Source organism: Dermochelys coriacea, chromosome 3, assembly GCF_009764565.3.
Source record: "Dermochelys coriacea isolate rDerCor1 chromosome 3, rDerCor1.pri.v4, whole genome shotgun sequence".
Lineage (NCBI taxonomy): Eukaryota > Metazoa > Chordata > Testudines > Dermochelyidae > Dermochelys > Dermochelys coriacea.
In genome coordinates this window covers 137,406,317-137,433,498 of record NC_050070.1, presented here as the reverse complement: position 1 = coordinate 137,433,498, position 27,182 = coordinate 137,406,317, and the positions used below count along the sequence as shown (strand labels likewise).

Sequence of the window (27,182 nt, the reverse complement as noted above, 5' to 3'; positions counted from 1 at the left end):
CTACCTCATATCTACTTGGCTCTGCAAACTACATCCAGAAAAGCAGAGGGAATATAAATTACATATGGGAGTTTTAAATTGACTTTTATATCATTTTTTAAACTGAGAAGAAAAAATCTAAATTGTTTATCTTTAATAAGATTTTCAGCTCAAAACCCAAAGGCCAATTAGGATTCTAAGTGAGAGATATGAGAATGACCTACTTCACATAAATATCTTAAATCTGGGGATAGCTAACATTAAGGCTTCCTAGCTTTCTAAAACATGATGGTACCAGCTTGTGATTTATAGATATTTACAAACCATTGCTAATTAGAATAAGAATAAAATAATTTAAAATATTTTATATGTTGAAAGATTTTCAAAAAGTTACTGTTTCTTATTATAAGAGATAGGATCGAATTCTGTTAATCTGATTCACATGAATAAATTTATTGTCTTCCATGCAAGTATGAACATAAGTAAGCAAGCACAATTTTGCCCGAAGTGTAAGTCATTCTTAATAAGGAGAATGAAATGCAGAACTAAACAAAGACAGGATAATCTTGGCTCTGCAAAATCTCAACAATTATTCTTCCCCGCCCCCCAATCAAAATAAAAAAAAAATCAAAACAAGGGGTGATCTAAAACTATTCTATTTAAACTCCAGAGTTTAGACAAATTATTCTGGTTTTAGACTCTTTTCTGAGAATGTTTTGCCAAGTAAGGTGTTGTGGTGTTTTAAGTGTTACTGCTATTATAACCAAACTGTCTGGCAGCAGAGAGGATAGACAATTCTATTTTAGAAAACTTGCCTGATTTCCTGGCAGAAATGACCACATTCCCCTGACATATCTTCAAAGTGGTTTACTTGAAGAACAAAGAGTCTACATTCAATTATAATTGACCTCAAATAGCTTCTTCCTTCTGAAATCTCCTTTGTAATGCAGTTGGGATTCAGATAGGAGTGCTGAAAATGGCCTAAGCTTCAATTTGGTGAGTGAGAATACATCAGAGAATCACTGGAAATGTACTTATTATGGTCCAAAATGGTTTCATGCTATCATTTCATGTAGTGGTGATTATAATGGGAATATTAACAGATTACCACCTATGATTTTAGAAATGGCATTTTGTATCCTAAAGGCATCACTGAAGAAATGGATGTTCTGCTTAGAACCATACACATCTTCAAGTCCTTATTTTCACTGGAAGAAATTCAAGAAAACATTCACTCCGGAGACATAATTTAGAAAATTTCCATAGTAAAGCTGAATTAAATTTCAATCTGGCCAAGAAAAATTACTATTTTTCATTTACATGTGGCACTTTAGAAAAATTAATTGATTATTTTAGGGGAATACATCGTGTCATTATACTTTGGTTAAAAGATGTAATTTCAAGAATCATTTATTCATTTTATATATATATCACTGCAAAGCATGTGGTATGTATACTTCCTGGCACCAATCCAACAAACACAAAGCTTAAAGTTAAGCACACAAGTCCTCTTAATTTCAATCAGACTATTAACATGCTTAAAATTAAGCAAATGCTTAATTGTTTCAGAGGGCAGAGCTCTTGGCATCTTGCAGAATTGAGCCCCAGATGTTATTCTGGAAAACTCAAATGTACGAGTGAATTTGCAGATCATGCTGGAATCAGGCGACCAGAACTAAAGTGACCTACTTTTTATAAGACCGATTCAGAACAACCTGAATCTGAACTCTTGCACCACATATAACAATCTTCAAGACTTCTGTGGCCTAGCACAGAAGCTGGATGCATTAGATTGATTGATTGAAGGTGGGATTTTTCAAAAGTGATTTAGGAGTACAAGTCCCACTGAAAGTCTATTAGGTGTTTCTGAAAATCTCACCCTTAAACTTTTATACAGTGCTTATCACTAGCTTCAAGAGCATCATAAAAGCATAAAAGTTAACATTTTAACAACAAAGATTTCAAAAATCTTTCCAGCCTCTACTAAGCTCTTCAATAGAATGAGCCTTGTTATGCAACAGAATTGCACAGCCAACTTTCTAATAAAGTCTCCTTTATAACTTATAAAATACACATATGATCCCTTACTACATTATCATAAATATGAATTTTCAAAGTTAAATTTTCAAAAGTGACTAGTGATTTTGGATCACAAAAACTTGAGGGTTGGATAGTGCCCAACTTGAGATAAATTAAAGGGAACCTGATAGGTGTCATATACTCAGGACCCTTTAAGAGGATTCAAGTTGTTAGGTTAATTCTCATACTATCTTTCGGACAGCAAAACAGCATTGTATGTCTCCTGATGTCCTGTCCTGAGCCAAATCTGTTGTGTTACTAGGTAGGATGCCCGTGAGAGACAGGTGTCCATTGATGACATCCAATGATTTTGTTTTAGGTCTTACGAGGGAATGGGGACCTATTTCAGTGGGATTCAAACTGGACCCACCTCCCCGCAAAAAAATCAAGGCACCCAAAATCCTGAACTGTTTCTGAATATCATAATCCCAGTATGTTACATAAAATGTGAAACAATCTATTATAAAATTATTGCATTGTCGACTATTCAAAAAAGCTTTCAAAAGAACACATAAATCGGTACTCAATTCTGCGCAATTTCTAGGTTGTGACAAGGGATCTTAAAAGTGGCTCTGTCAATTTTTAAGCAACTGGTTTTCTTTTCAACTCTCTCAGACTCAAGTGTTCATGAAAGCAAGGAGCTGAAAGAACCAACCCAGTAGGTATCCCCAAAATAATGCCAACAACTTCCATCTTGCGCTGCAACATCTACATGTAAAGGACCTTTTCTTCCTTATGTGAAAGCACCCATGTTCTTCCAGTACTGCCAGCACCAGTGATGTTCCCCAGCCCTTAACTGTGCAGCCCTCTACTAGGCATCGGTGTTATGGGGAGCTGCCTGTGTATGCACTAAGGCATCAACGTTGGGAAAGCCCAGGCAGCAGCACAGAGACCCCAGTGCAACCTTAGCTCCATATACAGTTGCTGCCTCAAATCCCCAGCTGCATCAAAGAGGAGTGCCACAAGGAGCCAGGAGCCCAGCCACATAGGGGCTAGGTGAAATCAGCACTGCTGTGGGGGCAGCAGGCAGGTGTGGATGGAGACAGGTGTATATTAGCATTTGTGCTCCCCCCACCATGCTGCACCTTCAGATCTCATGCCGGAACTGACAGCATCTCTGTGTAGGAAGAGAGAACAGAAGTAAGAGCAGGAAGGAACTGACATGTTGGGAGCAGGAACCATCACAATGGGCCTCTGCACAAGGGATGCATGTGAGAGGGAGAGTCAGCATTGGTGCCCTGGAAAATAGGTAAGAATTCTTTTTAAAATTAATAGGAGTAGGGGCAAACCCTAACACTGAAATCAGAAATGCACATTCCCTGCAAGGTATGTGGTTCTTATGATATTTTAACCCTAAAATGGAGTGATGATGATATAAAAAGTCTTATTTTTTCCATGAGGATATCTCCACTGTCCATTACTGGAAATAACCCCTGAAAAAGCTGTTTTCAATATTTTGAGACAGCTGTTTTCAGGGTGCAGTGTGACCGATACAGGTAGATTTAGATTAGAGCTGTTAAGGACAATGTTGTATTTTGCTGTGTCTGTAAAGTGTCTAGCACAAAGGAGCCCTGAACAAAAATGGCACTGTGAATACATCATATCATTATACTTTGGTTAAAAGATATAATTTCAAGAATCATTTATTCATTTTGTATACATATTACTGCAAGGCATGTGGTATGTATACTTTCTGGCACCAAACCAATAAACACAAACCTTAAAGTTAAGCACACAAGTCCTCTTAATTTCAATCAGACTATTAACATGCTTAAAATTAAGCAAATGCTTAATTGTTTCAGAGGCCAGAGCTCTTGGCAACTTGCAGAATTGAGCCCCAGACATTATTCTGGAAAACTCAAATGTATGAGTGAATTTGCAGAATTGTAGAACTCAAGGGGACCTTAAGAGGTAAAGTAGTCCAGTTGCCTGTATTCATGGCAGGACTAAGTATTATCTAGACCAGTGATTCTCAAACTAGCCGTGTCGCTTGTTCACAGAAAGCCCCTGGCAGGCCGGGCAGGTTTGTTTATCTGCTGCATCCGCAGGTTTGGGCTATCGTGGCTCCCACTGGCCGTACTTCACCGCTCCAGGCCAATGGGGGCTGTGGGAAGGGCGGCCAGCAGGTCCCTCAGCCTGCGCCGCTTTCTGCAGCCCCCATTAGCCTGGAACGGCGAACCGCAGCCAGTGGGAGCTGCGATCGGCCGAACCTCCAGACGCGGCAGGTAAACAAACCGGCCCAGCCCACTAGGGGCTTTCCCTGAACAAGCGGCGCCCCTAGTTTGAGAACCACTGATGTAGACCACTCCTGACAGGTGTTTGTCTAACCTGCTCTTAAAAATCTCCAAAGATGGAAATTCCACAACCTCCCTAGGCAATTTATTTCAGTGCTTACACTTAGTACCCTGACAGTTAGCAAGTTTTTCTTAATGCCAGCCTAAACGATCCTTGCTACAATTTAACCCCATTCTTTCTTGTCCTATCCTCAGAAGTTACCAGAACAATTTTTCCTCCCTCCTCCTTGTAACAACCTTTTATGTACTTAAAAACTGTTATGTCCCCTGGGTCTTCTCTTCTCCAGACTAAACAAACCCAATTTTTTCAATCTTCTGTCACAGGTCATGTTTTCTAGACCTTTAATCATTTTTGTTGACCTTCCCTGGACTTTCTCCAATTCATCTACCTCTTTCCTGAAATGTGGCACCCAGAACTGGACACAATACTCCAGTTGAGTGGAGTAAAGTAGAAGAATTGCTTCTTGTGTCTTGCTTACAACATTCCTGCTAATACATCCCAGAAGAATATTTGCTTTTTTTCCAAGTGTTACACTGTTCAGTCATATTTAGCTTGTGTCCCACTATGACCCCCAGATGCCTTTCTGCAGTATTCCTTCCTAGGCATCATTTCCCATTTTGTATGTGTGCAACTGATCATTCCTTCCTACGTGGAGTACTTTGCATTTGTCCTGATTGAATTTCATCCTATTTACTTCAGACCATTTCTCCAGATCATTCTGAATTTTAATCCTATCCTCCAAAGCACTTGCAACCCCCACCCAGCTTGGTTTTGTCCACAAACTTTATACATGTACTCTCTATGGCATTATTTAAATCATTGATGAAGATATTGAACAGAACTGGACCCAGAACTGATCCCTGACCTTCATATGCCCTTCCAACTTAATTATGAATCACTAATAACTATTCTCTGGGAATGTTTTTCCAACCAGTTTTGCACCCACCTTATAGTAGCTCCATCTAGGTTGTATTTCCCTAGTTTGTTTATGAGAAGGTCGTGCGAGACAATACCAAAATCCTTACTAAAGCCAAGATATACCACATCTACCACTTCTCCCCCGATCTACAAGGCTTGTTGCCCTCAAAAAAAGCTACTAGGTTGATTTGACATAATTTGTTCTTGACGAATCCATGCAGACTGCTACTTCTCACCTTATTATCTTCTTGTATGTCTACACTACAAAATTAGGTCGATATTATAGAAGTCAATTTTTAGAAATTGATTTTATACAGTCGATTGCGTATGTCCACACTAAGCACATTAAGTCGGCAGAGTGCATCCTCACTACCATGGCTAGCATCGACTTATGGAGCGGTGCACTGTGGGTAGCTATCCCGTAGTTCCCACAGTCTCCTCCGCCTACTGGAATTCTGGGTTTAGCTCCCAATGCCCACAGAAAATTGTCACAGGTGGTTTTGGGTACATGTTGTCAGTCACCCCTCCCTCCGTGAAAGCAATGGCAGACAATCGTTTCGTGCCTTTTTTCCACACAGACTCCATACCACGGCAAGCGTGCAGCCTGCTCAGCTCAGCTCACCGACACTGCCACTGTTGTGTCCTAGGTGCTGCTGACAGCAGACGGTGCAGTAGGACTGCTAACCATTGTCATACACCATTTCCGCTGCAACTCTGCTCTGCTGCTATTGTCTCAATAGCGAATTTCTCCATGTTGTCTGCCATGGGCTCCAGGGTACGCATGTTCTTCCTTGGGAAATGTGCGCAGTGCTAACCATCATCCTCCACCACTTCCTCTGCAACTCTGCTCTCCTGCTCTCATGAATTCACCTCGCAGGTCCTCTCATCATTCTCTATAAATATCTATTCTCGTGGCATCTGTCGTCAGCCACCGCTTCCGCTGCAACTCTGCTCTCCTGCAGACGCCATACCACAGCAAGCATGGAGCCCACTCAGATCACCACGGCCATTATGAGCATTGTAAACACCTTGCACATTATCCTGAAGTATGTGCAGAACCAGAACCTGCAAAAGCAGGCAACGGCAGCGTGGTGACAAGAGTGATGAGGACATGGACACAGACTTCTCTCAAAGTACAGACCCCGGCAATGTGGACATCCTGGTGGTAATGGGGCAGGCTCATGCCCTGGAACGCCAATTCTGGGCCTGGGAAACAAGCACAGACTGGTGGGACCGCACACTATTGCAGGTCTGGGATGATTCCAAGCATCTGAGAAACTTTTGCATGCATAAGGGCACCTTCATGGAACTTTGTGACTTGCTTTCCCCTGCCCTGAAGCACAAGAATACCAAGATGAGAGCAGCCCTCACAGTTCAGAAGCGAGTGGCGATAGCCCTCTGGAAGCTTGCAACGCCAGACAGCTACCAGTCAGTTTGGTTTGGGCTGCTGTGATCCAAGTAGCCAACACAATCACTGAGCTGCTGCTATCAAGGGTAGTGACTCTGTGAAATGTGCAGGTCATAGTGGATGGCTTTGCTGCAATGGGATTCCCTAACTGTGGTGGGGCAATAGATGGAATGCATATCCCTATCTTGGGACTGGACCACCTTGGCAGCCAGTACATAAACCGCAAGGGGTACTTTTCAGTGGTGCTGCAAGCACTGGTGGATCACAAGGGACGTTTATTTACTTCCCAGACCAGAAAATAACTGTTGGGGATGTTGAAATGCCTATAGTTATCCTTGGGGACCCAGCCTACCCCTTAATGCCCTGGCTCATGAAGCCATACACAGGCACCCTGGACAGTAGTAAGGAGCTGTTCAACTATAGGCTTAGCAAGTGCAGAATGGTGGTATAATGTGTATTTGGACATTGAAAAGCACGCTAGCGCAGTTTACTGACTCGGTTAGACCTCAGCGAAACCGATATTCCCATTGTTATTGCTGCTTGCTGTGTGCTCCACAATCTCTGTGAGAGTAAGGGGGAGACATTTATGGCGGGGTGGGAGGTTGAGGCAAATCGCCTGGCCACTGATTACACGCAGCCAGACACCAGGGTGATTAGAAGGGCACAGCAGGGCGCACTGCACATCAGAGAAGCTTTGAAAAACAGTTTCATGACTGGCCAGGCTACGATGTGACAGTTCCGTTTGTTTCTCTCCTTGATGAAAATCTGCCCTCTGGGTTCACTCTACTTCCCTGTAAGTCAACCACCCTCCTCCCTTCGATCACCGCTTGCAGAGGCAATAAAGTGACTGTTGTTTCAAAATCATGCATTCTTTATTAATTCATTACACAAATAGAGGGATAACTGCCAAGGTAGCCTGGGAGAGGTGGGGGAGGAGGGAAGCACCGGGTTGGGTGGTGGATGAGGGGAGGGGAGGAGGGAAGGACAAGGCCACACTGCACTTCAAAACTTATTGAATGCCAGCCTTCTGTTGCTTGGGCAGTCCTCTGGAGTGGTTGGGTGCCCAGAGCCCCCCCACCCACACACCCCGCATTCTTGGGCGTCTGGGTGAGGAGGCTATGGAACTTGGGGAGGAGGGCAGGCGGTTACACAGGGGCTGCAGCAATGGTCTGTGCTCCTGCTGCCTTTCCTGAAGCTCCACCAGACACCAGAGCATATCAGTTTGATCCCCCAGTAGCCTCAGCATTGCTTCCTGACTTCTCTCATCGCGCTGCTGCCACCTCTCATCTTGCTCATCCCTCCTGTTCTCGCATTCATTTTCTGCTTTCCTGGACTTTGCCATTGTTTGCCTTCACGCATTCTGCTGAGCTCTTTCAGTGCAGGAGGACTGCATGAGCTCAGAGGACATTTCATCATGAGTGCACTTTTGTTGCCTTCTTATCTGCACTAGTCTCTGGGATGGAGATGATAGGGGGAGCATTGAAACATTTGCAGCTGCGGGAGAAAAAAAGGGAGAGTAGTATTTGAAAAGACATATTTTAGAGAACAATAGGTAGACTCTTTCACGGTGAACCAAGCTGTTAACGTTACATAGCACATGTGCTTTCGATACAAGGTCACATTTTGCTCTTATATTGAGGGCCTGCCGGTTTGGTGTGAGAGATCACACACGCAGGGCCGGGCAACAGAACTTGACTTGCAGGCAGCCATGGTAAGCCACAGTCTTTCAGCTTCTTCAACCTTCGTAACATGTGGGAATGGTTTCAAACAGCAGTGCCCTCCTTTCCCATACCAAGCACCCATTGGGTTGGCCATTTAACAGGAGGGGCTGTGCTGGCCACGAATGCATCCCAAGTCTTCAGGCAAATTAATCATTAAACACACTTGCTTTTAAACCATGTATTATATTTACAAAGGTACGCTCACCAGAGGTGCCTTCTCCGGCTTCATGGTCCAGGAGCCCACCTTGGCAGGGTTGGGAGGGTATTGGCTCCAGGGTGATAAACAGCTCCTGGCTGTCAGGGAGAATGGTTTCTCCGCTTGCCTGCTGTGCGCTATCCTCCTCCTCCTCCTCATCTTCCGCATGCCCAAAATCCTCATGCCTGTTGCATGAGACTCCCCCGCTGCAGATGTCCAAAGACGGGGTGGGGTAGAAGTAGGGGCGCTCCCTAGCATTTCATGCAACTCATCATAGAAGCGGCATGTCTGGGGCTTTGACCCAGAGCAGCCATTTGCCTCTTTGGTTTTTTGGTAGGCTTGCCTGAGCTCCTTAGTTTTCATGCAGCACTGCTGCGGGTCCCTGTTGTAACCACTATCCATCATGCCCTTGGAGATTTTGGCAAATATATTGGCATTTCGTCTTTTGGAACAGAGTTCTGATAGCATGGATTCGTCTCCCCATACAGCGATCAGATCCAGTACCTCCCGCTGGGTCCATGCTGGAGCTCTTTTGCGATTCTAGAACTGCATGTTCACCTATGCTGATGAGCTCACCACGCTGGCCAAACAGGAACTTTTGAATTTCATTTCCTGGGGCTTTTCTTGTGTACCTGGCTAGTGCATCTGAGTTGAAAGTGCTGTCCAGAGCACTCACAAAGGAGCACTCTGGGATAGCTCCCGGAGGCCAATACTATCGAATTGTGTCCACACTACCCCAAATTCGACCTGGTGATGTCGATTTCAGCACTAATCTCCTCATTAGGGAGGAGTACAGAAATCAATTTTCAGAGCCCTTTAAGTCAACAAAAATAGCTTCATCGTGTGGACTGGTGCAGGGTTAAATCGATCTAACGCTGCTAAATTAGACCTAAATTTGTAGTGTAGACCAGGGCTAGGTGTTTGTAAATTGATGGCTTCATTATTTGCTTCATTTTCTTTCTGGGTACTGAAGTTAAAAGCTGCCTGGTCTGTAATTCCACAAGTTATTTCCCTTTTTATAGATTAGCACTATATTTGCCCTCTTACAATCTTCTGGAGTCACTCCCGCCTTCCAGGACTTTTTTAAGATAATCGCTAATGGTCATATCTCCTTGATCAGCTCCTTGAGTATTCTAGGATGTATTTCCATCAGGCCCTGGAGACTTGAAAAGAAAAGGCGTACTTGTGGCACCTTTGAGACTAACAAATTTATTTGAGCATAAGCTTTCATGAGCTTTAAGACATCTAACTTGTCTTAAGTCATTTTTAACTTGTTCTTTCCCTATTTTGACCTCTGATCCTACCTCATTTTCACTGGCATTCACTATGGTAGACGCCCAATTGCTACTAAACTCCTTGGTGGAAACAAACAAAAAAGTTATTTAGCACTTCTGCCATTTCCACATTTTCTGTTATTGTTGCACCACCACCACCATTGAGTAACGGGCCTATCCTGTCCTTCCTCTTGCTTCTGATGTATTTGTAGAAGGTTTTCTTGTTACACTTTATGCCTCTAGCTAGTTTAATCTCATTTTATGCCTTGGCCTTTCTTATTTTGTTTCTACATACTTATGTTATTTGTTTATATTTATCCTTTGCAATTTGACCTAGTTTCCACTTGTTATAGGACCCTTTTTTGAGTTTCAGATAATTGAAGATTTCCTGGTTAATCCAGGGTGGTCTCTTACCATACTTCCCGTCTTTCCTACAAAGTGGGATAGTTTGCTCTTGTGCCCTTAATAATGGCAGTTTTTCAAAGAGACAACTCTCTAGAACTGTTTTCCCTTTAGACTTGTTTCCCATGGATCTTACCTACCAACTCCCCAAGTTTGCTAAAAGTCTGCCTTTTTTAAATCCCTTACCTTTATTGTGCTGTGTTCCCTCCATTACTGTATCCTATCCTTAGCATGGGATTCAAGAGGTTAAAGAATCCACATCCTAACTTCAGCAGCAACAGCTCCCATCAGTGTCTTTGGTGCCCTCTGCAGAAGCCCCAGGTATGGGGGATGGGAAGATCTGGGCTAGGCCAGAAGAGGGAGAGGACCAACTCAAGCTTGGCAGAGGTGGTCTTAACACCTTAGTATTTCCTCACTGTCACACACCCCATAGAAGTACAGGGTGTGCAGTCAGCCAAACCAGCCTCCACAATTACAGAATCATGAAGGCATAAGCCACCTCCCTACAGTCCCGGTAGAAATTTTTCACAATGAAGAATTCCATCTAAGTAAAGAATTCCATATGAAACTGATCAAATTCCTCAGCAGGACTGTGGGAAATCAAGACTATTTCTATTTATTTTTAAAAGGTGATAAATGGCAGAGCCATAGAGGTGATTTTAACATAGGTGTCTGCTGTCTTGCACCAGGAGTCCCCTCTTTTGTAAGCTCCTCATCAAAGGCAGTATTAGACATCACTGCATGAGGAGACCTGCATGGCTCAAGGTCCCAAAGTGACAACTCCACTTCCCTCACTAAAGAGAATCAGACTTCTAATTATTGGCATATATTGTCAGAATACCCAGTAAAATGGTGGAAGCATTCTTGTAGAATCATTCATATCAGTTGTAATCACCCCCTGCTGAGACATGTCACTACTTGGTAAACGTTGTGACAGCTGATCCCAGTTCCTATGGTGAGAGCAGTGCTTGCACTGACATTGACTGAATATTTTCCCTTGGCGTCTCAGGGAAAGAGAGTAGTGGTGAGGAACAGGGATATGTGTGTTTCTTATTACAAAACTAGGGGAAAACTGACAAATCAGTTGCCCAGCGATATGTCTGCCTCCATGGCTGCTGCTGATCCTTTGAAGGCGACTGAGGCAACAAATTTAACAACTTATACAAAGTGATGATCCATGACTATAGCATTAAGGAGGGCCATTCAGCAATGGAAATATGCTGCTTTGACACAGGAATACCACAGAAAAAGGCTGAAGAGAACGAAAATGTTGTGCCTGTGACATTGAAAACATAGCAGGAGGTAACTTTTCCAATTTCTATGATTCTGATGCATCTGATCAGTGTTGTGCAACATTCAGGGCACAAAGGGTGGGCATCAGTGCCCTGGTGGCACTTCTGCTTTAATATGTCAACTGACAAGTATATATTGGCATATGGGAGAGGCATAAAAAAACTATTTATTGCTGGAGAGGAGGCAGCAGAGTCTGGAGAGCAGGTTAGAATTCTGATCAGTCTTCTCACAAGACATTTAGAATCAATGAATGATGCAAGTGAAAGGTGGCTAATTATGCTGGTGCCAGTTCATAGAGCAGTGTTGCTGGCATCACAAAAAGAGGTAGTATTTTGTACATTATGTTGGAGCCCCCTGAAATGGCTGACACCCCAGTATTGGGACGGATAAGATCAAGTTGTCTTGTACCCCAGAGAGGGCTGGTTAAATATAGGTATGTTTCAATCATATTTAAAACAAGTTTTCTTGACATTTTAATGATTTTTTTAATTCTCCAATTAAAATACAAAGCCAAAAAAAACTGAAACTGATTTTTTCAACTTTCAGTTTGTTTTCTGTTATTGTTTCCCCATCCCCTTTCTGTCCCTTGTGCCTCCCCTTTTATTATTTTCCCCCTTTCCATTGTGCAGCTGAATAGATAGATAAGTGGGAAAGGTTAAGAGAGTGGAGATTTTTTTATCAAAAGTCTGAAAAGCTGAAAAAATGGCCATTTTTCATCAAAGACCAGTATTCATGAAAAATTTCAGCCAGCTCTATCTAGGACGTAGTAAGACAGTCAGGATAAGCCTATCAATCATATCCATTTAAAGCATTCAAGTTTCTAAACAATTCACCAAAAGCTACATAACAAATGCATGTCTTTCTTTCTTTTGTAAAAGATTAATGGCTTTTGCTCCTGGTGCAGCTTGTGAATTGGTGGTGAAAAGAAATTTGCGCAGACTATGCAAGTAGTGACAGAAGAGTCTACTATGTTCAAAAGCCTCAAGGCAATAAAAAACCCTTATGCACTAAATTCATATCAGATGTGCGTGTGCCCCTTATGTGATATTGATATTAATGAATGCCACATATGCTTCTTTTTAAATTTCTTTGTATCCATTTTTCCTTTTTAGTTAAAGCTGAAATTTGCAAGACAAATGATTTTGTCAGAGAACAGAGAAGTTAAATAAAACTGTGCTATTCTCTGCTAGATTGTTAAATTATCTACACTCATGAAAAATAGCTCATGAAAAATGAGAAAAGAAAGAACGGTTATAGTGATATCCCTTTTATATTTTTTCCTCAGCTCACCTGTTTCTCAGCTCATCCTCTCTGTCTTATGACTCACCCCCAGTTTGCAAGTTATTCATCAAAAGAACTCATTGCCTAGCAATCTTTAACCAAAAAAATAAAGGTATATACATTTTTGTTCTGCATTGAACATGGAATTTTGAGCAAATCTAAGAGGTATGGAATTAATTTGCATGAAGTGTACAAGACAGGTGTCATAGTAGTCCTCTTTTCTTCCCATAAATACTTTATTTAACCCACTACATTGAAAGGGGGGGAAAAGAACAACAGGCTAAAAGGTTATGGTCATTTTTCTTTGCAATATTACCTGTAATAGTCATCATATTACTTTGCCTTCACACCAGTAATGTGACTGTCAACATGGAAAGCATTCTTGGTAAACAGTCAAAAATCAATCTCAAATGAATAGACCCAGCCACTCCTCCCTGGATCCCAATTTATAGCTGTTAAATCAAGATTTGATTACAATCTACCCAACTGCCTGTGTGACATCATACTGGTACATTCTCAGGTTGACAAAGATAATTTTTAAAAGAATAAAAAATTTTTATTTAGAACAGAAAAAAAATATAACTATTACATCAGTAAATTTTAAAAAAGAACTGAATTAACACCTTAAATCAGCATTTTAATTTATAGGAATACAACCCCGATTTCTGGCTTGGGATGCAAGAGATTCTCTAATGCTAGAAAATTGATCTCTGATATATTTTCTACTGGATCAAACTGAAGGAGATCAAACTGGATCAAACTGGAAACAGGCAACAAAAAAATACACTATCAAATTTTAAAAAACAAGAATTTTGTAATAAATAAGCAAATTGACTGTTTTAAACTAGTGGAAAGTGAGACACTTTGGTAAGACAAATATCTTTTAAGTGGTGCCCAGATTCCCAGGGATGGACACTTCAGAGCTATAAAATAAAATGCCTTAAAATATTTACTGTCTATCTCATCAAGCCACCCAGGCCAACAGAAATTTTGTTTTGACTTAATGGAGTTCTAGAAATATTAAGGTCATGTTGAATATGCAAGCTAAGCAGAAGAGTACTGCTGAGCATCCTAAATGCCAATTATTTATTGTTCTGCACAACTATTCCTTTTCAGAACAGTCCACAGTACTAACACAATCAATTTCCTAGTTTTGTATGTTCGAAGGCAGTGGTTCTCAAAATTATTTGACCATGCCTTACTTCTTTGTGTTTGTAATAATTTCTGTCCCCACCCCTGCCACACAAGTATATATACAACTGCCTAGCTCTGAAGGCAGAGTGAAGAGTGGCAGCTGCTGGCTGAGCACCCAGCTCTGAAGGCAGTGCCACTGCCAGCAGCAGTGGAGAAGTAAGGGTGGCATGGTATGGCATTACCACCTTTACCTCTCTGCTGCTGCTGACAGCGGAGCTACCTTCAATGACAACACCATACCACGCCACACTTACTTCTCCACTGCTGTTGGTGGTGGCACTGGTTTCAGAGCTGGGTGCCCAGCCTGCAGCCGCTACTCTGTGGCCATGCAGTTCTGAAGGCAGAGCGGCTTCTCTCACCCCTCCGCTTCTCCAGAATACATTCCACACCACCTGCAGTTTGAAAACCTCTGTTCTAAAGTTTTAAAAGAATTACCTTGAATGTTGGTAAGTTAAAAACAAAAGTATGTTGAGCCAGCAGAGTAACATTAATGTTAATGTGAATCCAATGCTTAGATTATTACTTCCAGGGGAGATAGAAGCAGGGATCCTTGGAAGTACAATTCAGCAATCAAAGGTGCCTGGGTCCATCATTATTAGCTTCTCTAGAGAAAGTGCCAGTTGGTCACCCCAGACACCAAGATGTGCTGGGCATCTGGCACAGGGCCTAATCAAGATAGTAAGGAAATTAGGTAATTACATGGGGAATAACTGAGATACTATTAAAGAGCGTAGATATAAGCCCTGCAATTTATGACCCACCCATGCTCCTTCCTGTTCACCTTATACAAGGCTAACTGTGAGGGGTAGAAAAATGATCAAAAACAGAAAAGGGAAGAAGTGGAAAATGTATGTATCCAAGATAATCCCAGCGGTTAATACTTACAATATTGCCTATGTTTGTGTCTATTTATTAATTCCATTTTGGTTCTGTGAATGCCATGTTACATTTCAACCTCCACGTTGAATATAAGCTTTAATGTCGCTTTGAGCATTTATTTTAAGTGGAAATTTAACATATTAAAGAAAGACTATACGTGGGAAGCTGTGACAGAGCAATCAAGAGCTATCAACACTGAACATGCCTTCCCTAGTGGAACAAGGGATTTGCTATCAGCAGAATCACTGACTGAACGATGCTCTGCCCAGAAGCCCTCAGTTATTTCAATTAGACAATCAGAAGACAATCAGGCTAAGAAGGCTGGGAAGGACACTCAGGAAGATTGCATTCAGCAGTTCATTGTTTTCCATACATCTGGAACTCGATTGTGCTTTTCAAGGGAGAAGTGTGTGTCTAAGAAATTCCTTTGCTTAGCCTGTAATTCCTTGCTTTACTGCCACAGTGTCCATGAAGAGCATAACTAGGAAACCAGAGCTCCCACAGTGAGTGGACTCTGAAGAATGTATCTAAGCAACTGGGGCTTTGGGGAACTGTAGCACTGGTTCCAGAGTCAGACTGTGGGCTCCTACTGCTGAAGTATGGTGTCATGGAGTCTGCACTTGAGAGTGTGCATGAGACTCCCCTGAGCTAGGAACAGTGATCAGTCATTTCCCAGACCCAGGGGGTATTAGATGCACATGGGATCAAATGATTGGATCCAATCACAACAGATATATGCACCACTTAAGTCTCTCTTGGGCTTTTACACCGTCTCTCTGCACTGGGGTAAGCTTCACCCAAAAGGATTTGAGCAAAGCAAACTCAATTCAAGTCATGGGTGCTTAAAGATAATTCTTAGATGCATGGGGATTCAGTGATTGGAGAAAAGTTAGACTTTTTATTAATGCTTTAATTATATTATTTTGTTATTTTGAAAAGCAATCAGCAGCCTTAAATATGGAAATAAACAGTATAACAAAGACCTACTCCTTTTCGACAAACTTACTTGAGGGCTATCTTTCATGGTAGCATTCTGCACCCATACTCATTGCATTAACATCAGACACTTTAAAGTGCTTTGGTAAACTCTTTCCCTCCCCCACTCCATCACCCAATGACATGGATAATCTGACCAATACCAGCATTGTTGCAATTTACATAATACAACCTGATTTTGCATTGCCAAGATATTTTGGAGATATAAAACCAAATCATTAAAATACAAAAATAAGAATTCTTCAATATCACATTTAAAATAAAACTTCATTTTGGCTTTAAGTATGCTGATAAATGTAATATTCCCAATAACCAAAACCAGAGTTTCAAAACAGGCAAATGTACTTTATGAGGAAAAAAACGTAACCAATAGTTAGAGCCTTCTGACAACCACACATTCAATGTACATATTATTTCAAAAACCAATCTACCAATGAATTTTGAAGGTATTGTACACTAAAAATCCTACCTTAACAAAGATTTGCTGGCAGGATATGCTGTTTGGGGACTAGTCATGTGAGCAATCCTACTTATGTATTTTGCATATCAGTGGTAGTACCTCTTCAGAAGGAAGCTACTTTCCATAAGGTTCCACTGAATTTATTTTAGATATGAAGAGAATGCCCCCTGCATTACTTTCCACAGTGAAATAAATTCATTAGTGTATTTGAGTTGTTTGAAGCATGATTTTAGGCACATAAACCTAGGGAGTACTTCCTATCTGAGCCAGTCCAGCAACAAAGGTTTGTATCATACAAAGCATGAAAGACTCTAGAACACTGTAAGCTTATAAAAAAAATCTCATAACTAGACAAGGTTGAACAGTGATTAGCTGGGAAACCTTCAAGGGAAATTCAGGGACTACAAAAATCGTGTTAATGATTCACAAGGTGGCACATTTCCTCATATCGTTATAAAATCAATGCATACATATCATGCTGAGGGCAACTGTTGACAGGAAGATAATCTCCTGCATGAACTATAAAAAAAAAAGTCTTAATCACCCATTAAAAATCCAGTAGCACCTTCCAACAGGAATAGGCTTCTAACTTTGGCAATCATATTCTCACTTATCAAATACAGTTACCTAATTGTGCGTATATTACAGATGCACACACCCTGTGGTTCTTTAGAACAACATACACTATATAAATTTAAGATATCTACCATTATATCTATTATAGTTTGATAGACTTATTAGAACAAAAATAGACTTTGAAGTGAAGGGAATTATAGACTCTATTGGTGAAAGAGAACCCAGAAAAAATAAAATTGTGAACTTCACAGTTTGGGCTGAGGTCCTGTTTGCCTCAATTGGTGGTGATAATATAAAAGGGTAACCAAGGATGAGACCAAATTTTAAATGTTACTCACAATAGAAATGAAAGGAAAAAAAACAACCCTAATTCATTAATTAATTGCTTTCCATAGATCTGTAGATAGACCTAGTTTTTATCACTATACAGTAGTAAACATTAAAAGAGTATCAAAAGTATACCTAGAACTACAATGATGACCAATGAAAATTGTGGGTCAAATCTTGCTTTCCCCACTCCAATCTATTTTCCCATCAGCACAAAAAACTCAAAACAGTATGACTGAATGAGTGCTTGATCATTTCTTTATAAATTTTTGAAGAAAAAACTGCGAGGGATGAAAAAGAGAGATACAATACGGAAAAACATACCAGAGGAGGCTTCCAATCTTTCCAACCTGCTGATCAACCAGTCAAGAGATCCAGAAAATTGAGCACAGTTTTTACGATTCCCCCTAATAAGTGCCGCTATTAAAAGAAGAAAAACAGAAAAAAAGTTAATAAATGTGTCCAATTCTCATTAACAGTAACCCCATAATTCCTGTGATGAACCATGATCCAACCAACCAGATGCAAAACAACTTGGCAAATGATTATATTGAATAATAAAATGAGTAGGATTTTGTCATCATCAAATTGCCCATCACTGTAAAAAAATTATCTAAAGCCAACAGTTATCTTCCTAGATCTCTTCTTGAATATCAAAATAGTCCATTTTGAAGCAACAAAAAATAAGTCCATTGGTATTTCTGAACAAATCCTACATAGCATTACTGATGGAGGAGCAGGAGGGTACTGGAAAGAAGGAGGGGGAACACACAAACCTACTGGGACAGTAGGATTTACCTTGTACTGGCAAAATAAGTATGTTCAAGAAAGAAAAAGAAAAAAAATGACAATGAATTTTATGTTCAGGAAATGTTTGTCAAACTTTCTGCCCTATGGGATTTGTACTTCACAGTACTATAAAGGTATGATATTAAAAAAATCTGATCGGGAACAAAGGAACTTCTACATAAATTCTAAATGGAAGAATTATGTTACCATCACTTATCTCTTTGGGGCCAAGATAATCTTCATCCAAGAATATTAAAGGAATTGGCACCTGAAATTGCAAGCCCATTAGCAAGAATTTTTAATGAATCTGTAAACTCAGGAGTTTTAATCTTATTTAATCTTTTTATTACTGACCTTGGCACAAAAAGTGGGAGTGTGCTAATAAAGTTTGCAGATGATACAAAGCTGGGAGGTATTGCCAATTCAGAGAAGGATCGGGATATTATACAGGAGGATCTGGATGACCTTGTAAACTGGAGTAATAGTAATAGGATGAAATTTAATAGTGAGAAGTGTAAGGTTATGCATTTAGGGATTAATAACAAGAATTTTAGTTATAAATTGGGGACGCATCAATTAGAAGTAATGGAAGAGGAGAAGGACCTTGGAGTATTGGTTGATCATAGGATGACTATGAGCTGCCAATGTGATATGGCTGTGAAAAAAGCTAATGCGGTTTTGGGATGCATCAGGAGAGAAATTTCCAGTAGGGATAAGGAGGTTTTAGTACCATTATACAAGGCACTGGTGAGACCTCACCTAGAATACTGTGTTCTGCAGTTCTGGTCTCCCATGTTTAAAAAGGACGAATTCAAACTGGAGCAGGTACAGAGAAGGGCTACTAGGATGATCCGAGGAATGGAAAACTTCTCTTATGAAAGGAGACTTGAGGAGCTTGGCTTGTTTAGCCTAACTAAAAGAAGGTTGAGGGGAGATATGATTGCTCTCTATAAATATATCAGAGGGATAAATACAGGAGAGGGAGAGGAATTATTTAAGCTCAGCACCAATGTGGACACAAGAACAAATGGGTATAAACTGGCCACCAGGAAGTTTAGACTTGAAATTAGACGAAGGTTTCTAACCATCAGAGGAGGGAAGTTTTGGAATAGCCTTCCAAAGGAAGCAGTGGGGGCAAAAGATCTATCTGGCTTTAAGATTCTACTCGATAAGTTTATGGAGGAGATGGTATGATGGGATAATGGGATTTTGGTAAGTAATTGATCTTTAAATATTCAGGGTAAATAGGACTAATCCCCTGAGATGGGATATTAGATGGATGGGATCTGAGTTACCCAGGAAAGAATTTTCTGTAGTATCTGGCTGGTGAATCTTGCCCATATGCTCAGGGTTTAGCTGATTGCCATATTTGGGGTCGGGAAGGAATTTTCCTCCAGGGCAGATTGGAGAGGCCCTGGAGGTTTTTCGCCTTCCTCTGTAGCATGGGGCATGGGTGACTTGAGGGTGGCTTCTCTGCTCCTTAAAGTCTTTAAACCATGATTTGAGGACTTCAATAGCTCAGACATAGGTGAGGTTTTTCGTAGGAGTGGGTGGGTGAGATTCTGTGGCCTGAGCTGTGCAGGAGGTTGGACTAGATGATCAGAATGGTCCCTTCTGACCTTAGTATCTATGAATCTATGAATCTCTAAATTAAGGAGACCAGAAGAGGTCTCTGATGGTAACAAGGCTTCACTCTTCAAAACATCATGTCTTAAGATAGCTTAAAAGAAGCATTTACAGTGTTATCACAAGTAGTGTTAAAGTCATCCAAAAAAAAAAAAACTTGGGCAAAGTTCATCTTTGGACAGAAATGGAACTACAGATGGTGAGAAGTAAATGCGGAGAGGAGTACACAGTGATGATTTCAGGACTTGAAGAACCTCTCCTTCTTCCTGGGGGGGGGCGGGGGGGGACCTACCAGGGACTAACAATTCCATTTAGAGTGTGGAACAGTGCAAACAGCTGTTCTTAGGCAAGCTTCACATACAGCTCTACCAAAGCATCAATCTTAACCAGAAACTTCCCCTGCCATTCTCTTCAACAGAGATTGCTGATCACATTGGGAGACGGTATGATTCAAGGGCTAAGGAGACCAGGTCTATACCTGGCTCTGCCACTGATTCACTGTGTGACTTTGGGCAGTCACCGAATCACCCTGTACCTCAGTTTCCCCATCAGTAAAAAGGGCTAATAATACTTGTATAACTTCCTAAAACACTTTGTGAGCTACAGATGAAAAGCACTATATGACGGCTAAGTAATATTGTTTGGTTATTAGTTATGGTATATTGTGCTATGGTTTTGTGATATTGATTCATTGCCATTAGGAAATGCATTTACACCCTTAGAATTGTGGCCTCAGTATGATTTGAAGCTGGGTCTTCTGCAGACATGAAAGGCCAGGGTATGAATGCTAATCCTTCATATCACCAAACCAGTGAGATGACAGAGTGGCTTTAGGGAAGCAGGGGAAGAGAGGCTGAAAACCTAATGGTCTGTGGCAAATCATCTTTCTCTGCTCCTGTAGAACCACACTCTGAGTGGGAAATGGTGAACAGAGAACAGTTCCACTAAAGCTTTATTTAGAGGCATTCAGCTGTAGCTGTAGATAATTTTAGTACTGTTCAGGTAACCAGCACAACTAATCACAAAGCACAGAGAATCCCTCAGGGCCTATTATGGCAGAAGTGATATAGAAGAGATGCATTCCTAAAATCACACATTTGAGATATAAAATTCATCAAAATTACAAACGCTCACATTCTACTTAGAAGCTAACTCATTTAAATATTCTATTTTCTTAAAAGGGTCATTCTTTGTAACAATGAATTATAAGACCATGTTTTGAGCTAGTATATTTAATAGGCTATCAAGCATTTTGATTACACATTTCATTTTTCTGAGAGTTTCTGAGCCATAGCATTTTTAATGTTACTGTGGTGTATAGATGCTGCTTGTAATTATTAGAACTGGGAGCACTGGCTGTTGGGAGTCTGAAAGGACAGGAAACAGGAAGGAGGGGGGAAAGTTAAGGAGGTGGAGTGAGAGCTACTGAGCATGCAGCAGCAGCTTGGTAAAGAGATTTCCACTTTAAAAATAAAGTCCTGTTGAAGTTTGTTAGTACCTTGCCTGGTTGCTACAACATTTTGGCAACGAAGATGGGATCTTCTGCCTCTGAACCCACCTGCACCCTTTCTGCAAAGCCCAGGTGAACCTCCAATTGCTTTTAGTGCCTGGATCCATATGTTTGAGACTTATTTGCTTGCAATCAGTGCTACAGAGATTTCTGAAGTAAGAAAGTGTGCCCTGCTAATCCACTGCCTTGGAGCAGAAGTGCAGCATATATTTTACACTTTTCCCCTACAGATGATAAATATGAGACTGCACACACTGCATCAAAGAACTTTTTTGTGCCAAAAGTGAATTTAGTAGTTAATCGCTACAGATTTTGCCAGCGTGAGCAGAAAACAGGGGAGACTATAATGCAGTATATTGCTTCCCTGAGGAGTCTGACTGTAACTTGTGACTTTGGGAATATGGCAGATGAGATGATTAGAGACCAGCTCATTGAGAAAACAACCATGCTTCGTGTAAGAGAACCCTTACTTCTAGAACCACAACTTACACTAGAAAAAGCAATAACCATTGCTACTCAGATTGAGTCAGCTACAGCTGAAGCCAAAATAACGAGCATGGATACAGGAGGCACAGTGACTCCTTTACAGAAAAGTTCACTATCGCTGCAAACAAACAATTACAAGAGGAAAACTAATGAAAAAGCACCGAATCAGCAAATTCAAAATATAGTAAAAGCATGCTTTCGCTGTGGATCACCCCAACACCTTGCAAGCTACACAGGATGTCCGGCAAAAGTAGCTCAGTGCAATCACTGCAAAAAGATTGGGCATTTTGCTAAAGTATGTTGCAGCAGCCAGTTCAATCAACAGGTGCATGTAGTTACAATACCGGATGTTACTGTGCTGAGCATGAACAAAATCACTACTGCACATATTCCAGAACAAATAAAGTGCACTTTAAACGTTTCCGTCATATCCTCAGGCAAATCACACTCTATTCAGCTAATGTTGGACACTGGCTCAGCTGTATCTATACAACCTGATTCCATCTATTTGCATTACTTTAAAGATGTGCCTCTTACTGAACCCAAACTTCACTTGGTGTGCTATTTGAAAAATCATATTCCAGTACGTGGTTGCCTGCCCACAATAGTTACTTTTGGTGATTGCTGTGTAACTGCAGAGTTCTACATTGTCTACAAAGGCACTCCTATCCTTGGCAGAGATTTATTGGCTGCTTTAAATCTCAGGGTAGTTAATGAATGAATAGATCTTCCTCAGCAAAGCACTCTTGTGGTACACACACCAATTTCAGCTGGGACTCAACATCAGGTTGAGGAGAAACTCAGCTGTGCTTATGGTTTTCTGCATAAAGTTAAAATGCAGAATAATGCCTGTACAACAGAAGTTACAGTGCTTACCATTTTCAGTCAAGGAAGCTGTTTCAGAGGAACTGAGAAAACTTGTTCAAAAGCACATTATTGAAGAGATTGACTCCTTGGAATGTGTTTCACCTATAGTAGAGATGCAGAAGAAGGGTGGAGGCATTCGTTTTTGTGTGGACTTAAGGGAGCCAAATAAATCTGTTGTGATTGACAACCATCCTCTTCCTCACATAGAAGAAGTATTTGCAGAACTCCGTGGCGCAAAGATGTTTTCTACTCTTGATTTTCAGAGCACATACTACCAGGTTATGGTAGATAGCAGAGACCTCACAGTATTTATTACACATGACGGACTATTTCTTTTTAAATGTGTTCCATACGGTCCCACATCTGCCCCAAGTGCCTTCCAAAAAATTATATCACTGATTCTGAAGAATCAACTTGGAGTTCAGTGCTATCTGGATGATATTATCGTGTTTGGAAATACTTCTGAGGAGCATGACAATAACCTGCAGTCTGTACTAAACTGCATCAGCAAAGCAGGCCTCAATCTCAATAGGTCCAAATGCAAATTTAGACAAACTGAACTCTCCTTTCTGGGGCATACAATTTCACAGGCTGGACTAAAATCCTGTGTCACTTGCCAAATGCATGATAAGACAACCGTGACATGTACCCCTCCATTACAGCCTGTTCCTCTTCCTGAATCTGCATGGGAAAAAGTGGCAATTGACATGGTAGGACCCTTTGATACTGGTCCAAGTGACTGCCATTATGCCATCACTCTAATAGACTATTTCAGTAAATGGCCTGAGGTAGCGTTTACATCGCAAATCTCTTCTGCTACAGTAATTAAGTTCCTCTCTTCAGTTTTTAGCAGGGAAGGTAACCCCAGAGAACTGGTTTCAGATAATGGCAGTCAATTTACTTCCCTGGAGTTTGAAACTTTTCTAGCAGAGAGGAACATTTTACACAGAAGGTCATCCCTATATTACCCTCAAGCCAATGGGGAAATCGAATGGTTTAACACAAGTTTGTAAACAGCTAAACTGGAAGGACGACTGTGGATAATCTTCACTACTGATTTCTTGCATGCATACCGGGCTACACGACATGCCACAACGCAAAGATCACCCGCAGAGTTACTGCCTGGGAAACAGATGAATACTACACTGAGTATTGCTGGATTGTTTAAGGCACAACCTGATGCCCCAACCGAGGATGATGTGAGAAAAACAGTTGAACAGAAACAAGCAAAGTATAAGGCTTTCACAGACAAGTGGTGGTGTGCTAAGGAACCGAAATTTGAGTGTGGTTCCTTCGTTAGAATATGAAAACCTGGAATTTTATGCTACCAGCACTCCCAGCTATCTTCCAGACACTACTGACTTCCTGAGGAAACTACTATCCATCGGTGATCTTCCTAAAAACACCATCCTGGCCACTATGGATGTAGAAGCCCTCTACACCAACATTCCACACAAAGATGGACTACAAGCCATCAGGAACAGTATCCCCGATAATGTCACGGCAAACCTGGTGGCTGATCTTTGTGACTTTATCCTCACTCACAACTATTTCACTTTTGGGGACAATATATATCTTCAAATCAGCGGCACTGCGATGGGTATCCACATGGTCCCACAGTTTGCCAATATTTTTATGGCTGACTTAGAACAACACTTCCTTAGCTCTCGTCCGCTAACACCACTACTCTACTGTGCTAATAAGCGATGGTCACATAAACATCACCCTATACCGGAAACCTACTGACAGCTATACTTACCTACATGCCTCCAGCTTCCATCCAGGACACACCACACGATCCATTGTCTACAGCCAAGCTCTAAGATACAACCGCATTTGCTCCAATCCCTCCAATGGAAACAAACACCTATAAGATCTCTATCAAGCATTCTTACAAAACTACAATACCCACTTGCTGAAGTGAAAAAACAGACTGACAGAACCGAAAGAGTATCCAGAAGTCACCTACTACAGGACAGGCCCAACAAAGAAAAATAACAGAACGCCACTAGCTGTTACCTTCAGCCCCCAACTAAAACCTCTCTAGCGCATCATCACAGATTTACAACCTTTCCTGAAAAATGATCCCGCACTCTCACAGATCTTGGGAGACAGACCAGTCCTCACTTACAGACAGCCCCCCAACCTGAAGCAAATACTCACCATCAACCACACACCAAAAACACTAACCCAGGAACCTATCCTTGCAACAAAGCCCGATGCCAACTTTGTCCACATATTTATTCAAGTGACACAATCATAGGACCTAATCACATTAGCCACGCCATCAAGGGCTCGTTCACCTGCACATCTATCAATGTGATATATGCCATCATGTGCCAGCAATGCTCCTCTACCATGTACATTGGCCAAACCGGACAGTCTCTACACAAAAGAATAAATGGACCCAAATCTGACATCAGGAATCATAACATTCAAAAACCAGTAGGAGAACACTTCAACCTCTCTGGCCACTCAGTAAAAGATTTAAGGCTGGCAATTTTGTAACAGAAAAGCTTCAAAAACAGACTCCAATGAGAAACTGCTAAGCTTGAATTAATATGCAAACTAGATACCATTAACTTGGGTTTGAACAGAGACTGGGAGTGGCTGGGTCATTACACATATTGAATCTATTTCCCTAAAGTTAAGTATCCTCACATCTTCTTGTTAACTGTCTAAATTGGCCATCTTGATTATCATTATAAAAGTTTTTTTCTCCTGCTGATAATAGCTCATCTTAACTAATTAGCCTCTCACAGTTTATATGGCAACTTCCAACTTATCTGTATGCATATATATATCTTCTTACTATATGTTCCATTCTATGCATCCGATGAAGTGGGCTGTAGCCCACAAAAGCTTATGCTCTAATAAATTTGTTAGTCTCGAAGGTGCCACAAGTACTCCTGTTCTTTTTTCATAAATTCACAGCTCCTCTTAAAATCATAGAGAAGAAGGGACCTTAGACCTATCAACTTTCTGATGGGTGGGTATGGAATGCTTCTTATCTTGCACGTGCCTCTGCACCAAGAGGAGATTATGCCAACCCCCAGTCTGCATTGGATGACTTCACTGTAGCATCAACACAAGAAGACATTGCACTGGAACCGGGGCTTGAGAGACGGCCTGTCAGACCGAGACGACCAGCTGTCTGGACTAGTGACTATGTTATTTAGTATCTACAGTTTTCATTGTAATATTTCTGTTAACAGTATAGTGTCTTGTTTCATATTTGTTCCTGTGGTTAGAACAACCTTGTTTATTTTAATTGGGAGAGTTTCTTAAGAGAGGATGGAATGTGGTGTTTAGATGCTGCTTGTAATTATTAGAACTGGGAGCACTGGCTGTTGGGAGTCTGAAAGGACAGGAAACAGGAAGGAGGGGGGAAGTTAAGGAGGTGGAGTGAGAGCTACTGAGCATGCAGCAGCAGCTTGGTAAAGAGATTTCCACTTTAAAAATAAAGTCCTGTTGAAGTTTGTTAGTACCTTGCCTGGTTGCTACAACAGTTACTTATGACTGAAAATGAAACAAACTTTTCTCCGTATAAACCTATTTCTGGTTTTATATGACAGGAGGGAGAAAAAATGGCAACCACCACTCTGAATGGAAACATTTTATGAAAAATTCTCTCTTTCAGGTACTTACATGGCCCACAACCAAATATTCCAGTGCCTCGCCATTTTTATACTCACAACACCCCTCTGAGGTAAGGAACACTACTGAAATCAATGCAAAACCCTTAGTCTCTCCGTACCTCATTTTGCCTCACATCTCCATCTGTAAAATGGAGACAATATTATAGTTCCCTACCTCACTTGAGTGATGTGAGGATAAATTCAGTAATATTTGTGAGGCACCAAGAGGGGTCTGCAAAAGTCCTTGTACCATGCAGTGTAGCAAACAAAACATGAGGCCACACTCCATGGGAGGATAAAGGTTTTGAACAACTGCTACTTTTCTTAGCGTATGGTGCTGAATAAGACATAATTCCTCTGGGAAAAGCACTATAGGTGATCATGTAATAAGATATTATAATGCGCACACACACACACACACACACAAGGAGGATGAATTAAGCTTCCACAGGAAACCTTATTTTTTACAAAAAGAAAAGGAGTACTTGTATGATACCATCATACCATCATAGGGCCTAATCACATCAGCCACACTATCAGAGGCTTGTTCACCTGCGCATCTACCAATGTGATATATGCCATCATGTGCCATCATGTGCCAGCAATGCCCCTCTGCCATGTACATTGGCCAAACTGGACAGTCTCTACGTAAAAGAATGAATGGACACAAATCAGACGTCAAGAATTATAACATTCAAAAACCAGTTGGAGAACACTTCAATCTCTCTGGTCACTCGATCACAGACCTAAGAGTGGCTATACTTCAACAAAAAAGCTTCAAAAACAGACTCCAACGAGAGACTGCTGAATTGGAATTAATTTGCAAACTGGATACAATTAACTTAGGCTTGAATAGAGACTGGGAATGGATGAGTCATTACACAAAGTAAAACTATTTCCCCATGGTATTTCTCCCTCCCACCCCACCCCCCACTGTTCCTCTAATATTCTTGTTAACTGCTGGAATTAGCCTACCTTGCTTGTCACC

General features: G+C 41.1%; 1 protein-coding gene across 2 annotated transcripts in view; it reads right to left on the bottom strand.

The window, feature by feature from the left end:
• RYR2 (ryanodine receptor 2) overlaps positions 1-27,182 on the bottom strand; it is a 735,866-nt gene that overhangs the window by 364,595 nt on the left and 344,089 nt on the right. For both annotated transcript variants that reach the window (XM_043511417.1, XM_038395332.2), the window contains one exon: positions 17,603-17,698. In XM_043511417.1, coding sequence (XP_043367352.1) covers positions 17,603-17,698 — 96 coding nt within the window. The remainder of the gene's footprint in view (positions 1-17,602; positions 17,699-27,182) is intronic.